Source organism: Gadus morhua, chromosome 12 (genome assembly GCF_902167405.1).
Source record: "Gadus morhua chromosome 12, gadMor3.0, whole genome shotgun sequence".
NCBI lineage: Eukaryota > Metazoa > Chordata > Actinopteri > Gadiformes > Gadidae > Gadus > Gadus morhua.
Genome location: NC_044059.1, coordinates 2,910,413 through 2,926,609, shown reverse-complemented (window position 1 = coordinate 2,926,609; position 16,197 = coordinate 2,910,413). Strand labels below are relative to the sequence as shown.

General features: G+C 42.0%; 1 protein-coding gene across 1 annotated transcript; it reads left to right on the top strand.

Moving 5' to 3' along the window:
* Positions 1–5,433: 5,433 nt before the first annotated feature.
* Positions 5,434–8,758, top strand: serpinb1 (serpin peptidase inhibitor, clade B (ovalbumin), member 1). The gene is made up of 7 exons (XM_030372486.1): positions 5,434–5,695; positions 5,924–6,112; positions 6,868–7,002; positions 7,103–7,220; positions 7,324–7,466; positions 7,762–7,929; positions 8,258–8,758. The coding sequence occupies exons 2-7, from the start codon at positions 5,945–5,947 to the stop codon at positions 8,663–8,665; spliced, it is 1,140 nt and encodes a 379-aa protein (XP_030228346.1). The 5' UTR covers positions 5,434–5,695; positions 5,924–5,944; the 3' UTR covers positions 8,666–8,758.
* The last annotated feature ends 7,439 nt before the right edge of the window (positions 8,759–16,197 follow it).

The following is a 16,197-nucleotide window of genomic DNA, read 5'->3' as shown; positions in this document are numbered from 1 at the left end:
GAGCAAGGGAAAGTATTGATCTACTGAACACAATGCAGTGTTCTGGAGTGCGTGAGCCCAGTCCACAGCTGCCAGTGCTTTTCTCTGTCTGCAAGGTGAGTCACTGGACGCAGAGAGATGAGTCCATACAACTGGCCTGGGAGGAGGGTGGGCTCAGGGGGTCCATTGGCGGGCAGAGAGAGAGAGAGAGAGAGAGAGAGAAAGAAGAGAGAGATAGAGAGAGAGAGAGAGAGAGAGAGAGAGAGAGAGAGAGAGAGAGAGAGAGAGAGAGAGAGAGAGAGAGAGAGAGAGAGAGAGAGAGAGAGAGAGAGAGAGAGAGAGAGAGAGAGAGAGAGAGAGAGAGAGAGAGAGAGAGAGAGAGAGAGAGAGAGAGAGAGAGAGAGAGAGAGAGAGAGAGAGAGAGAGAGAGAGAGAGGAGAGAGAGAGAGAGAGAGAGAGAGAGAGAGAGAGAGAGAAGAGAGAGAGAGAGAGGGAGGGAGAGGGAGAGAGAGTTTGTTATGGAGGAGGGGTCTTGAGGTAGGGGGGTCTGCTTGGGGACCGGGAGATCACTCATGGCCAGCTTGCAGGACATGATCATGGGAATATTATGAGGCTTGTTTATAATGGAAAATGTTTGGCTGCCATGTGTCTGCCCACAAGGGAGGAATGGTGCCTGCCTAAGGGACAGACAGACAGACAGACAGACAGACAGACAGACAGACAGACAGACAGACAGACAGATATAGACAGATAGAGACAGACAGATCAGAGAGATTAAGAGATTAGACATGGGAAGGACTGTAGTGTCCATATATTATTTATTATGCTGTATGGAACACTTAACTGTCAACGGGGTTAATAATGGCAACTGACATAATGACACAGGCCTGCAGTGAAGGCTTGTATTTTGGAGTGTGGGCAGAGATGCGCAGCATTTCAAGTACATGAATTTGTAATAAATATTTTAATCTGTTTTGGTATTTTGTAATTTGTATTTGATTCAAGTGAAGAGATTTGATACAATTTGTATTTAGATACATTATATTATTTCTGTATTTAAAATATTTAAATTAATTAAGTGCCTGACAATGAAAGGAATATGTCAGACAGAATGATTTTTGCCATGTATTTATTTTGCGGTGCTATTTTCTAGCTTTATATTTGTGTAATAAATATATACATTAGTATATACACTTTAGTTCAGATTGTCTGACCATATCGGCGGTTGCTTAGCAACAGTATGTCATGTACTGTCATGCAAACGCACTGACTGAACGCAAGAAAATTATGAGGTTAGTCCGACTATGATTGGATTATTAAGATGCATGTATACATGCCTGACTAAAATCGAATTGAATCAGGTTTCTCATAGTCGGATTAGATTATTCAATTGATAGTCGCATTAATCGTGCATGTATACGCTCAATCGGATTTGAATCCGATTTTGCGCTGTGCGCATGCTCAAAATTTGGGGGCCATGAGCAGGGTGTAGAAGGAGACGTTAGTCGTGTTGTTGTCGCCGTCGGAGAAACTGCGATTTATTTAAAAAGGTGGCGAAGAAGATGGAGGAAGTCGTGGAAATGTAGTTACCCCTTATAAGACGTGTATCCACGGCCGCAGCACGCATGTATTCAGTGCAGGTGGAAGTACATACTATGCTTCGATTTCACCCCGTTCACCTAAGGCTGAATTAAAGTACATGTTTTTCTAAATTTTGTTCATCAACAAGGTTGTAAAGTAGTAACTTCGGGCACATCTGTCAAAATAAATGTACAATCTTTATTCATTCATTGCGCCACGGCCGAACTGACGGGGATATTCGCTGATATTATGAATCTTAAAGACTGCGTCTGGTTCTCCGACTCTCTGGTACTTCCACAACAAGTAAAGGTCGCAGTGGGGGTTATCTCAGCCATGGTGGAGAAAAATTGGGGAAAATAACTTTGGTTTTGACTCTCAGAAGTCCAGATGAACCGCGACATTGAGGAGAAAGGGATTGTTGTTGCCGTATGCAGACTCCCACCGGAGCTCCTTCGTCGGAGGAGCTCCGCTGCTGCCGCAGGAGCTGCTCCGCAGCCGGAGAGCTCCACCCCAGGAGCTCCAGCGCCCGACTCCCTGCCAGGCAGACACATGGCCGACAACATTGAAATGTGTTAATAGACTAGAGAGAAGTAATTGGGTGTCAAGCAACGAAGTTGCGAGACAACCTATTGTTTTTGTATGAATTATTATTATTATTATTTTACCTCCATGGGAGTCTATGGCAGCCCATAGAATGCCTTGGTGAAAAGTTGTGATATTTGGCACACTGGTTTAAGACAGCACCATTAGCCCATAAAGCTAATTTCAGGTCGCTAGCCCATCAGCTCTAGTTTTGCTTGTTATTGTTGATTCAGATCTTCGATTATTGGAGGTGATCCACAAAAGCCTATATGATCGGAACAATGGGATGTCGAAGCAGAGGGTTTATTTCTTTCTAAATAAAGGGACTTCGGACTAGTGTGCTGTAGGAACAATGGGATTTTTTCGGGTTATGGAGAGGTCGGAACAATGGAGAGTCTGAGAAATGACATGGACCCGAACTGACAGCTGTCTACTGAAAACATCTTTCTCAAATGCCGCCTGTTGTTGCTAGTGACTTAAAGCGGTCAGCCCGTGGCTCTGTTACCACTAGTTGAGATGGAAGGAGGGATCCCCCACTCTGCGTTCCTTCTCAGTATTTCTTCTGTGCTAATTAATGGGAGTTTTTTCTTTCCCTCTGGGGGGCTAGGGTCAGGGTGGTGTAAAGGCCATACATAAATGTATGGCCTGTTAAGCCCTTTGAGACTGTACTGGTGATTAATGGCTTTACAAATAATATTGAATTGAGTTTGATTGAATAGATAACCTACTGCTAAGACACACAAGATCTCGTCTTTTCACCCTCACAGAAAGCGGTTAACTGCTAAAATGATACAAAAAGTAGTTTAAAACAACTCAAGGGAAATTAGTGAATTAATAGTATTGTTCTTTTATGAATAAAGATAAATTCTCTTTGTCATATGCTTTTCAACCTTCATCCTCAGCTGTTGTGAGATTTCCATTAGAACGCAGGTTCTCTTCCTGTCCTGAATCCTCCTTGCATTCCCTGTCACCCCTTTGTGTGCGTTAATTAGCTTAACATGGCCTCTGTTGCGGTAGGGTTTAACAATGTGACGGACATGTGTCACCCTGCTTTAAAAGTTATTATTCATTACTTGCTATATATAGCTCAGCCTCAATATTCCAGACCTGTTATGATAATGGCAGATCTTGGCTTTAAAGAGAGGATAATGTACTTTGTCATTCATCGGTTAAGACACTAGGTGTACTTTGACCCAATGCGTAATTTTTACGGGCTAAGCTTCCTCATTCTGTTTGTATTCAGATTTTGGGTTACACCCAGCCATTGGTCCTTTGAGCTGCCTGTTCCACCCTTTGGCACCCTTTGGCTCCTTGATTGGATTGTCAAGACAATCCAATCAATCACAGATCAACCCAATTGAACTGCCCAAAGTGTTAGTGGGTTCCTCCAGGCTCTCTTTTACAACGAAAGTTTCACAAGAGAGACTGGACATCAGGTCTAGCGTTTGGCGAAAGTGGTCATTTCTGGGGGATTTAATCTCAGGATATTGAATGACCACAAGCAATTTAAAATCATTTTGAAAATCTGCCTCATGAACTTCTCGTTGACTCACTGATCGTAGCATATCCTGTGAGGGCGGTATGGACCCTGACCTGGTAATTCATCCAGTACATCCGGTATGTGTAAATCTCGCCAGGGCACAGAGCAGCTAAAATAATGAATGAACCATAATTTCTTTATTATACATAGTTATTACCCATCCGTATATCGTGCTGAGTATAGCTTCTAAATATAGGTCTAAACAATGATTTAAGAGATACCAAACACCATTTTTGAGTTTTTTTCTTTTGCAACTTCTACTGGAAGGCTACGGCGGGGGAGGAATAGCCTTTTCAATGCAGGAAAAACCCTGGACTGTATATATTTGACACAGTCCTTCTTTTAGGGATGTGCATAATCTTACATGGAATCTCAATCAGGACTGCAGATCCCTTGGGAATCCCTTACAAGGTCACAGCTGTGTGGGTGGAACCACGGTTTGGCATGCAGAGCAGCTGGCCCAAGCTTTTCCCCAGGATGGTGAGCCCACTGTGGGCCTTGATTGTCAGAACCAAACAGCGGTACGAGTCGTACGACAGTGCAACATTTATGTGGCTGAGCTGCATGGCCCTGACAATAATACATATAAGTCAGCATTCAATCATTATTCAGGTACAATGATATCACAAAAGCTTAAACAAATAGCGACCTTCATTATTGGGGGGCTTTAGTTTTTTCTATGGCTATCATAAAGATTTGGATTGGTCATTTGGAATAGTGTGTAGTGTGGATACAACTGTGTGTGTGTGGGTGGGGGGGGACTTTTGCATCTATGTATGTGTGTATGCGTGTGTGTGCGTATGTATGTTTGTGTGTGTCTGTGTGTGTGTGGGGGGGGGGGGGGGATTCCAAACCACTTAGGTATCCTGTGTTTTTCCGCTATGTATAAAATAATATTCTCTCTCTCTCTCTATACTTTTGAGAGCCTTATAACTTTAATTAGTTGACCACATGGAGTGGTTGAGATGTGTTGAGAAAAAGGGAATGGGATTGCTATACAGTGCTCATGCTTGAATTTGATTTGGCAAGTCATTCCAGCTATATCAAATGTTCAACGCCTGGTTTGGTTGCATTGGCCGAGACCATTGACCTCAACTACAAATTAGGATTACATTGAATACAAACTTTAAAAATGGGATCCCATACATATTTTTCATTGTTGGCAAACAGACCCACACACGCACACTGACACACAAAAACCTAAAACCCACAAAAAATTACTGAAAACCCTGTTCCATGAGTTGTTAGTATCACAAGATGTCTTGCATCTACTGAATGGCCGGATGGACGGTATAAGATATTTAGTTATTGTTCTTCTCTTAAAGAGTTTTTTTGACTATTTTTATAAGGTTATTTTTCACTTACCCATCAAAAGAGAAGCACCGTACCTTTTTTGGTCTGGTATCAGTGCTCAATTCGGGCAATCATTTGACTGAGTTAGCCTAAGTCTATGGGAGCTGTTTCAGATTCAATCGATAAAGTTAGTTTGTGAGGTGAAGGAAAAATAAATAATGTGATTCAGTGAATACCCCAAAAAAACGTATATCCTTTTTAATGAAAACTATTGCACACAATCAAATACTGTAATTTATGTTCTGCATAGGCTAGGCCTTCATTTAAGATAATAATATACAAAGCTACGATTCATATTCTATAGTTCTAGAGCAATACAGGTGTGGTTAAAAAAAACTATGTAGACCAAAGGACAAGGGCGGGTCATGCATTATTTGGCATTGCTTACTGACAGTCCAAGAGAAGATTATAAGCTTTATCTGTGTGCTTACATTAACTGTAGGAGTGTTCCACCTCACATTGTTGTAACTTTAGGGGGCCTTATCTTGACAGTCTGATATATTGGTTATAACGTGTGACCCCTCCCACTTGGCTCCCACCTCGCCGTTTCGTCGACGTTCATCGTTCATCCACTGTACCTACTTGTAAGCCTACTTCCGATCAACGGGGTCCGTGCGCCGTCGGGTCTGCTTTTCTACTTACAAAGAAAGGAACTATCAGGTTGGCAAACTTAATATATTTGGTTCCAACAGTGAATAATGATGTTTGTTTTTGGCATAGTTGTTCTATGCACGCAAGTAATACATTAATGAGAAGGTCCTGAGTATATCCGTACTTCCGGGAGCGGGCGGTTCAACTTTCAACGCAAACACAGAACTTACTACGACTAGTGTATTGGATTATTTTATTATGTAAATATACATCATTTGACCATGTTTATCTTCACAGGAGGACCACACACACGCAGCCATGACCAACCTTGGTAGCTCAAACTCAATATTTGCTTTGGACATTTTCCGAACACTGAGCCAAGCGAGCCCAAAGGGGAATGTCTTTCTGTCCCCTTTGAGTATAAGCTCGGCTCTAGCTATGGTGTACCTGGGCGCTAAAGGGGACACCGCCTCTCAAATGCAGAAGGTACCCAACACATCACAGCGCGCGCGCGCGGTGTGTGTGTGTGTGTGTGTGTGTGTGTGTGTGTGTGGTGTGTGTGTGTGTGTGTGTGTGTTGTGTGTGTGTGTGTGTGGTGTGTGTGTGTGTGTGCGTGCATGTGTGAGTGTGTGTGTGTGTGTGTGTGTGTGTGTGTGTGTGTGGTGTGTGTGTTGTGTGTGTGTGTCGGTGACGGAATGTGTGTGCGCGTGTGAAATGTATCATGTACTTTTTGTATCAATTATATTTTAACACCAGCATATAGTATTATAATTGTATCAATTCAAATTGATAATTTAAGTCGTATTTTAAAGAAAAGAGAGTAGGACTAGGCTACTTTATTGATCCAATACAAGAAATTCAAACCTGTTATTATGTAAATGATTTACATAGATATTCAAATAATACAATTAATGATGAACATTAAAATGTAATAATGTAGGCTAATACAATCGAAATCTTTATTATTAGGGTTATTACTTAGTTATGATAGCCTGTCTACCAATGACGACAGAGAACTATGAAGTATTAAAAAGTCTGGACTGCTTAGAAAAAACGACAAAGAACGCCAAGAATAAAGGGTGTGTCTAAAGACGAAAGCTTGTCATTACTGTTGCACTTTGAACTCTTTTCCCTCTAGTAGGCCTATAGATGGGCAAACCTTCAAATGATTTACTACAGTCAACTGTCTTTGCATTGTGGATAAATATTTTTTATGTTTTTCTAAATTCTGTCCTTTGCAGACTCTCTCTTTCTCCTCTGAAGACATTCACACAGATTTCCAGACACTCAATGTTGATATCAACTCTTCATCGACTGCGTATATCCTAAAACTAGCCAACCGTCTTTATGGGGAAAACAATGCTCACTTCCTCCCGGTCAGTGTGTTTTGTTTTTTGTAGTTCTTTCCAAAAATATATGACAGCATTGATTCTGTGATTTTGCATTTGTTTACCTTTCTTAATACACGTTATACAGACATTTCTAGAAGCCACCCAGAAGTTCTACAATGCTGACCTGAAGGCAGTGGACTTCATTGGTGCTCCAGAAGATTGTAGAGTGGAGATCAACGACTGGGTTGAACAGCAGACTGAGAGTAAATATATTAAGAGAAACTGGGTCCAGAGTTGGGAACGTCACTGAAACACTATCATATCAATGGAATCTCAATTAATAGGTGTCTGTCTGTTTGTCTACAGATAAGATCAAAGATCTCCTGAAGTCTGGTACTGTAACTCCCATGACAAGGCTGGCTCTGGTGAATGCCATCTACTTTAAAGGCATCTGGCTCAACCAATTTGAAAAGGCAAACACCAAACAGATGGTCTTCAAACTAAACCAGGTGAAATATTAAATGTCAGATTATGACTGAATCCTCATGTGTATGTGGCCTTATTGATGATGTGATGAGGGGCAGGGTAGTCTTGGTTCCCAGTTGTTCGACTCCCAGTGGTTGAAAGGTTTTGTTGACTTAGCTGATCTTGGTACATCCTTCAGCAAGATGCCTAAAAGCTACCTGCTCCTTAATGGTACGCATCTTAGCTCTCTGCTGAATGAATAGTGTACATTAAAATTATACAAATATTTACACTGTATAGCAAGTGTATTCATCATGTTTATGGTTTCCTTCATGTAAGAACGAGAGCAAGCCTGTCGAGATGATGTACCAGATGAAGAAGCTGCCCTTCAACTACATCCCTGACTACAGCTTGCAGATCTTGGAGCTTCCCTATGTCAAGGAGGAGCTTAGCATGTTCGTCTTGCTGCCTGAAGAGTCAACAGACGGCTCAGACCCACTGCTTAAGGTAATGCCATACCATAGTCAATGATAGGTGAATGATAACGCAAGTAACGGGAAACGGCTTGGCTTCAGTTCCAAAAAAACATAATCATGGCCACACGGATCATGGTTGTGAATCATGTTACTCTTGTAGAGAAGTGAAGATTCAAGTTTAGAAATTAGCTCTAAATTTGTGTGACGGTAACCTGGGCACCAACATCATAAACAATGCATTTTTATGCAATTTTTTTTTTTATACAAAAACAACACTTGAAACCGCTTTCGAAGATAACTGTATGGTATGTAATTATATATTTACTAATGATCGGATGTGCGTGTGTGTTTGTGTTTAGCTGGAGAAAGAACTAACACAAGAAAAGCTGGATGAATGGACCAACAGGGAAAACATGGACACACAATCAGATGTCTTAGTTCACCTTCCTAAGTTCAAATTGGAGGAAGACTATGAACTCAAAGAGGCATTGGGCAAAATGGGCATGACTGATGTCTTCATTGGGGGGAAAGCTGATCTTTCTGGAATGAATAGGGAAGGAGGCCTCTTCCTGTCTACGGTGGCCCACAAGGCCTTTGTCGAGGTGAATGAGGAGGGGACAGAGGCTGCTGCAGCAACAGCTGGCATGATATCCTTTTGTATGTTGCAAGAGGAGCACTTCACAGCAGATCATCCGTTCCTGTTCTTCATAAGGCACAACAAGACAAAGAGCATCCTGTTCTTTGGTCGGTTCTCTTCCCCTCAGTAAATAAACAGGTTGAACTTTATGCCTTAAGATAAAGAGCATCCTGTTCTTTGGTCGGTTCTCTTCCCCTCAGTAAATAAAACAGGTTGAACTTTATGCCTTAAGATATTTAAGTCTAAAATATGAAAATATACCTTTGTGAAGTTTTGCTTCAATGAAAGCAAATACGTTCATTTCAACAGTTCTTTGGAGAAAGATTATACTGTTAATTTACTCATGCTCGCCAATGATACACATGAGTACTTTTTCACTCAATCAAGCCACGCCCCCTGGATACTCTTACATTGACAAACCTCGTCTGGATGGTCATTCTGGTGGTGGAATTGCCATCATCCATCGCCATGACATTAAAACCAGTGCAACATCCATCCCCTTCCTCATTTGAATCCCTTTCTTTTAAACTGTCAGGTCCCAAGCCCCTGGTCATTGCAGTCATTTACCGTCCCCCTAAGCCCGACCCTGCCTTTCCCTCTGATCTATCGGCATTCCTTACCCAGCTTTGTGCTATATCTCCATCCGTTCTCCTCCTGGGCGATTTCAACATTCATGTGGACTCCTCTGTCTGCAAACCCGCAATCGAACTTCTGGAAATCTTTTCATTCTTCAACATCACCCAACACATCGATTTTCCAACTCATAACAAAGGCCACACCCTGGATCTGGTCTGTTCCACTGGCATCACAATCAGTCACCTGGCCAGTAACAACCTACACATCTCCGACCATCTGGCCATTACTTTCAAACTCACACTCCCTCCCCCCATGAGAAGCAAAAACGCACCATCACTTTCCGCAACCTCAAATCCATTAACCCATCCTCTCTTTCCACATGTCTTTCTGAGTCCATCGCTAAACTCACCATCACCCACAACAACTCCCCCGACTACCTGGTTAACTGCTATAACTCATCCCTCTCATCCTGCCTTGAACAGCTTGCACCTGTTCAGTCTGAATTGGTCTCATTCTCCCACTCTGCCCCATGGTACACTGACGAACTCCGCCATCTCAAATCCAAACGACACCAACTGGAACGGCTTTCCCACAAAACAGGTCTTACCGTCCACCAGGAAATGTACAAAAATTGTTTTTTTTGTACATTTTTTTTTTTTTCTAAAAAAGTTGCATAGTGGGCCTTTAAGTGAGCATTCATTTGCACGTTTCTGGCCTGTAAATGAGTGTGTGAAGACACGCGTAGACCTCTCATACTGAGCTCTCAGCTCGGATATTTTCCACGCTCTTACTTCTGACTTCTGGGGATAATTTTTCCTCGAAGGATCTGTGTTTGGATTCGTAATGCCGCTTAATATTCCCGCTTTTTATCAGCGCCACGGTTTCAACACATAAAAGACACAACAAAGGTTTTGTACTGCCTTGCGGGAGAATGAACATGTATTGGTAAGTCCATTAATCTTTAAAATGTCTGTTTTCGGCGTCAACTTTCCTTATTTTCGAGCAAGCCATTTTGTCATTCCGATTTTACAAACATAATCATGTTTTGTATAGTGAAATCATAAAAGAAAATATATATATATTTATTTTTTTTCTTGTAATTTTAAATTGGTCATGGGTCCGGATAGGACCGTCACTTGGTCCGGAGCCGGACCGCGGTCCGCCGTTTGGAGATGCCTGTCCTAAAAGGTCATCGGCAGCCTGTGATGCGTCTGAGGAAGCGCAAGTTAGAGGAGATGGAGGTAATAGGTTTGCCTTTCATAGAATTTCTGGTCATAAAAACAGAGGATGGTTGCGTTTACATTTGATAGATGAAAAAGTAGACATTGTGACAACAATGTTACCTTGCTACTTCCAGGACAACTGGCTGCTGCAACATGGGTCCATAGTATGAACAACTATACTGTATTTTGCATGTAGAATAACTGCCATCAACAGTAAGACCTAGCCAGGCAGCGCCGCCTAGTGGTTCCGCTCAATTCTCATTTCGTTCCACCACATACAAAGTGAAAGCGTATGGTCATATTAGACTAAGTAAGATCCCCCTCATAACATACACAGCACACTGCCCCCCCTTACCCTGTCATTACCAGTAAGATCCCCCCCATCATATACAGAGCTGCCACAACAGCTCTGCCCATCCTCAGTAAGCCCCCCCCCCCCGCCTGTCATTCTTCATAAATTAGTCCCATGTCCACCCTACTCCCTTCTGTATCGAAACCCCCATGTTGTATTCCCTTGATTCTGAAACTATTGTAAAAGTACAATTCACAAAAACATGAAAATACTCTGTGTTGTAACTCTGTCTTGTATTTATCAGGCCATGAGCGTGGAAGAGCAAGACCCCAAGGTCAGTTTTCTTTGTTATCATCAAATAAGCTTTCTAGTGCAAAAGCATCACAAAATGCAAACAAGTTTGTGTTGCTGTTTCAGGCTTTGAGAATGGAGGAATAAGAGGCGCCCACCGAAATGTATTCAATAAAATTATTTGAACTATTTATCTGCTCTATTTTTAACATTGCATATGCATATGCATTTCTTCAATGCATATGCCTCAGGGATGTCAGTTTCACGTAAGCCAGTAAGGCTATGATTAAGCTAATCAAGAGCAAACTTTTAAATGAGCAGGTCAGGTGCATTTTTGCTATATAAGGAGTAATATTTGAGGTCCGAGTTGCGGTCATTTATGTACCCGCGCACCACTGTTACATACAGATCACGTCCGCGATTTAGAAAAGTACTAGACACTCCTCCTACTTCCGCGATTTGGAAAAGTACAAGACACGTCTCCTACTACAAGTTACTCCTACTACAAGTCACACTTGCGATTTAGTAAAGTACAAGACACGCCTCCTACTACAAGTTAAGCCTACTACAAGTCACGCCTCCGTCTTGCAGGACGCAGACAGATACTATTGGAGATTCAGGGGACGCATCCTTCGAAGGACGAGGTCTATGAAGGTGTGGCCTCGTAGACAGTGAAGGACGGCGGAGGGGAAATATGGAGCCGTTTTATAATCAAACTAACTGCGTTCACACCAAACGCGATGGGGCGACAAGATCCCATACAAAGTGAACGTAGAGACACATATTGGGCGAATTTTTCGCGAGAGAAAACCGGCAACAAGTTTTGATTTGTCGCGTTGAAAAGTTTAAATATTTCAACTTTGACGCAAATTTCGGGTGATGACAGCCAATCAGCGTTCAACAGCGTGGCAACTGAGTGACATGTGTAAAGTAACAGCCAATCAGCGTTCATCCGTCAAACTCAGTGCAGTGCAGTCCGGGGTGAACTGCAGCATGGAGGAGAAAGTGATTGTTTCCGTTTGCGACTCCCGGAGCTCTATACATAATAGTATATAATATAATATAATTGTATACATAATATCACGGCAAAAAGCTCTGTGCGCCTCCGGATGGCCGTAGCGCGGGGAGCTCTCATAGGGATTCGGATTCTCGGGGTTTGTTTACCGGCGTTGCTATGGTTTCCAGTCTTGTGTGTTCCAACGGTTTATTAGGTAGGCCTATCTAATAAATCTGTCTTATCAATGCTTCATTCACTGCCTCTTCCGTGGTCATTACAATATTATGAATAGACTGCGTCAGGTCCTCCGACGTCTCTCCCTCTTCCACAAAAGGTAAAGACATGCAATGGTGGTTATCTTGTTGTGGTGCAACAAATTCGACAAAACTTGCACAGCGACAGATTATGATTTGTGCTGGACAAAACTTCGGCGACAACGCGAACGGGTGACAAATGTCGCATTTGGTGTGAACGCACAGTTACTGTGCGTTCACACCAAACGCGACATTTGTCGAATGACCATGGAATGACTCCGGGAGCTGAACTGGCGCCGAAGCTAGGTGGCAGCTCCAGCGGACTAGCAGCTCAGTCGGACGAGCAGCTCCGGCTGGGGTAGCTCGGCGGCAGTCCGGCAGCTCAGCTTCGGGAGTACAATACCTTTCTACTCTATGTCTCCTCCTCCCGACTTCCCTCCGGCGGCCGCTCGGGCGGGGTGAGCTCGGCGCCAGAGAAAGGGATTGTACTCCCGGAGCTTAGCTGCAGGGCTAGCGCCGAGTTTCCACCTCCAGAGCTGCTCGTCCACTGGTCCACAAAATCTTAGCGATGCTCTGATTGGAGGGGAGTGGGAAGTGGGAGGTAATGTTGTTTTTGGCGGCCTGTTTTAATTTTAGTTTCAGTCTAGTCTTTGTGTTAAGCTGTCATTTTAGTTTTTATTAGTTTTAATCACGTTCATACTCTTTTCAGTCTAGTCAAGTTTCAGTCGACTAAAAGTCTGAGCATTTTAGTCTTATTTTTGTCCATGACAAAAATAAGTAATATCCATGACTATTTTAGTGTAGTTTTAGTCAAAGCAAATTGTTTAAGTCACTTTTATATTAATTAATTATATTTAACTCAGTCAATATAGTATAAGTAGGCTACATACTAGCATTGACAAATCCAACATTTTATTTTTGCCAAACCCATTTCACAATTCAAACAAGGTAATCTTATTATTATATTATTGTCACCTTATAGACTGAAGAATACATCCATTCCAGACACGGAAGACACTCTGATATGAATTGACAACGTATTTATTGTACCAACCAAACATGTTCCGTCCACATTAGAACGGCAAATTCCGACACTGAAAACGATACTTTTCAAAAACGATCGCTGAGGTGGATAAATATGAAAACGCTGGGTTTGCGTTGTAGTGTGGTCAGGGTAGATGGAGGCTTTCAGATACGATGGCGTTCGGTTGCCATGACACTGCCATGACGCTGCCACAAGCTTGGGCTCATCTAAAAAAAAAGGCAGGTGAAATGGAAATGATGATTTCTCTGTGCAATGTACTATGTATTTTCAGTTACAAGTTGTACGTTTTTATATTTACCCGGATTAGTGTGGACAGGGCCTTAAGTTTTCATTAACGCTACCACCACTGCTGCGTCTCGTGAATCTAAATAATGCCGCGACGAGCGGGGATTCAGGAAGTAACGTAATCTGATACAGCCCCCGAAATAAATAAAATAAACAGATTTTATTATTATTTTGAGAGTATTATTTTTTCAAACACATTTAGTGTCGTTTTTATTCATCAACAATATTGCATTATGTATTTAATTATAGTTATTGTCACATGACCAGCATTTACGTTGCGTCTCGTCTCGTTTTCCTCACGTGATAAAGGGTCGTTGACAACGATATTTAGTCATTATTTTCGTTGACAAAAGCAACACTAGTGGGAGGTAATATTTAAATGTGCCCCCTTCCTACGTAGGAGGGGATGCTGAAACTGACTCGCTCGTTTGGTAGCTGGAGGCGGGCTGCTTCCAGAAATGCGTATCTCACTCAAAAAATCATGTACAGACTTATTTCAAAGTTTGTATGCATGTGGGAGCACCATCTACTAACAACAACACCCCAAATCCCAGGGAAAGTGCTGTTTTCATAATATGTCCACTTTAAAATTTGAATGGAGTCTGTAGGTCAGGGGTGTCAAATTCAAACTTACTGAGGGCCATGTGGGGGGCTGTGAATAAAATCAGGGGCCAGACAGTTTTTCCATATGTGTGGGTAATTCTTACCAGCAAAACTGATTAATAAAGCAAAACAGTATTCATCAAGTGCTGAACAATGTTTTTGTATTGATAACTGCACAATTAAACAAACTACATTTGTATCAGAGTACTTTTGTCTTTAACAAAACAACAAAAAAGATCTTTGTTACCAGCAAAACTGATTAGTAAAGCAAAATAGTATTCATCAAGTGCTGAACAATGTTTTTGTATTGATAACTGCACAATTAAACAAACTACATTTGTATCACAGTACTTTTGTCTTTAACAAAACAACAAAAAAGATCTTTGATACCAGCAAAACTGATTAATAAAGCAAAATAGTCAATGCAACAAGTCGTATCTCAAATTGTATGGCTTACTCTGGAAACTTGAAAGGACAACAATAGGGCCTATAATGCCAAACCTAAGCAAAATAGGCATTTTGCTTGCTATTTAGTTAAACTCTTATCAGACACTCTGCACCTGAAGGCGTGAAGGCGAAGCTGTGGCATTGATTCAGGGAGTGGAGGTGCAAACTCAGCAGCCCCAACTGACTGGTACTGGGTCTTCAGAGCACCGTTACATTGCAATTCAATGATTTCCAACTGCAAGTGCTCAGGTGCAGTGTCAATGTAGAGGTATAGGTTTACATGCTCAAAACTGTATTCATTTAGTTTTTGTGGGCAATCTAGACAGTTAATTCAGAGCCCCCAAGTTATTTAATATATGTTCTATAATTGTGTAAATTAGTTTTCCTGTTTCATGCCAATTAATATTCGAAGATATTATGACTAAGTTCAGCCACTAAGCGATGCTATTGAAGTACTGAGGAGGTTTGGAGCAGAAGAAGAAAGCTCCGTGGTTGATGTGTTTTTATTACGGTGTAGAAGAAGAAGTTTTTCGATTGACGTAGTAGACAGCCTGAGAGAGAAGAACGCTGGCACACTGTATTGTTGGAACATATCGCTTCTGTTTTTTAACTTTAAAATAAACGGAGCGTTAAGGTACGAACACACCAGACGCTTACCGGCGTAAAGATTTACGCGCGTAATGGTACGAACACACCAGACGCGTACACAAGTAAAGATTTACGCGCGTAACGCACCTAAAATGTTGCTTGACCATTTTGTGTCAAAAATGGTCCTACGCATACGCTCCTAACGCGCCTACGCTCCTAACGCGCCTAGATGAGTCCATGTCCATGCAAGTGAACGGAGCGTTCCCTCTTCGTCATAACTATCAAACCAAACATCCTTCACATTCACCGAGCGAACATTACGAAAGTAAAATGCACATTTCTCGCTAAAAATGTTTCCATAAACGCATTTAATGGCGTAACTATGTTACTATTTCCAACCAGAATAAAGAAAGTTGTCGGCCGTGGCTGCGCTGGAGTCCGAGCCGAGGTAGGAAACCCAAACGCCGCTGTGTTTGGGTGATAGAGTTTAGATCGGGTTAGATTAAATAATCTCGGATATAAATAACAATAATCGGGTTAAATAACTTCACATGGTGTGTCTGGTGTGTTTCCAGCATTCGTAGTGTTGATCAGCAGATATATAGTCCGCCAAGACGTTGAGGTTGCTTAGTAACCAGAGACTCTGTCCATGCAAGTGAACGGAGCGTTCCCTCTTCGTCATAACTATCAAACCAAACATCCTTCACATTCACAGAGCGAACATTATGAAAGTAAAATGCACAATTCTCGCTAAAAATGTTTCCATAAAAGCATTTAATGGCGTAACTATGTTACTATTTCCACACAGAATAAAGAAAGATGTCGGCCGTATGCTTCTGTCGAAGCTCACTCCTCTCTGCCAGTGACGTCGGGTCAAGCTCAACGCTGATTGGGCAACGCGGCTAATCGTCATGCGTATGAGCGTAAAAAGTTCAATTTTTTGAACTCTTGAAATGTACGTGCGTATATATACGCGCGTAATTATACGCGGCTTACGCGGGTAAAATGTTGCTTTAGCGCATGTAACGCGTGTACGCGTCTCATACGCGCGTAAACCAATG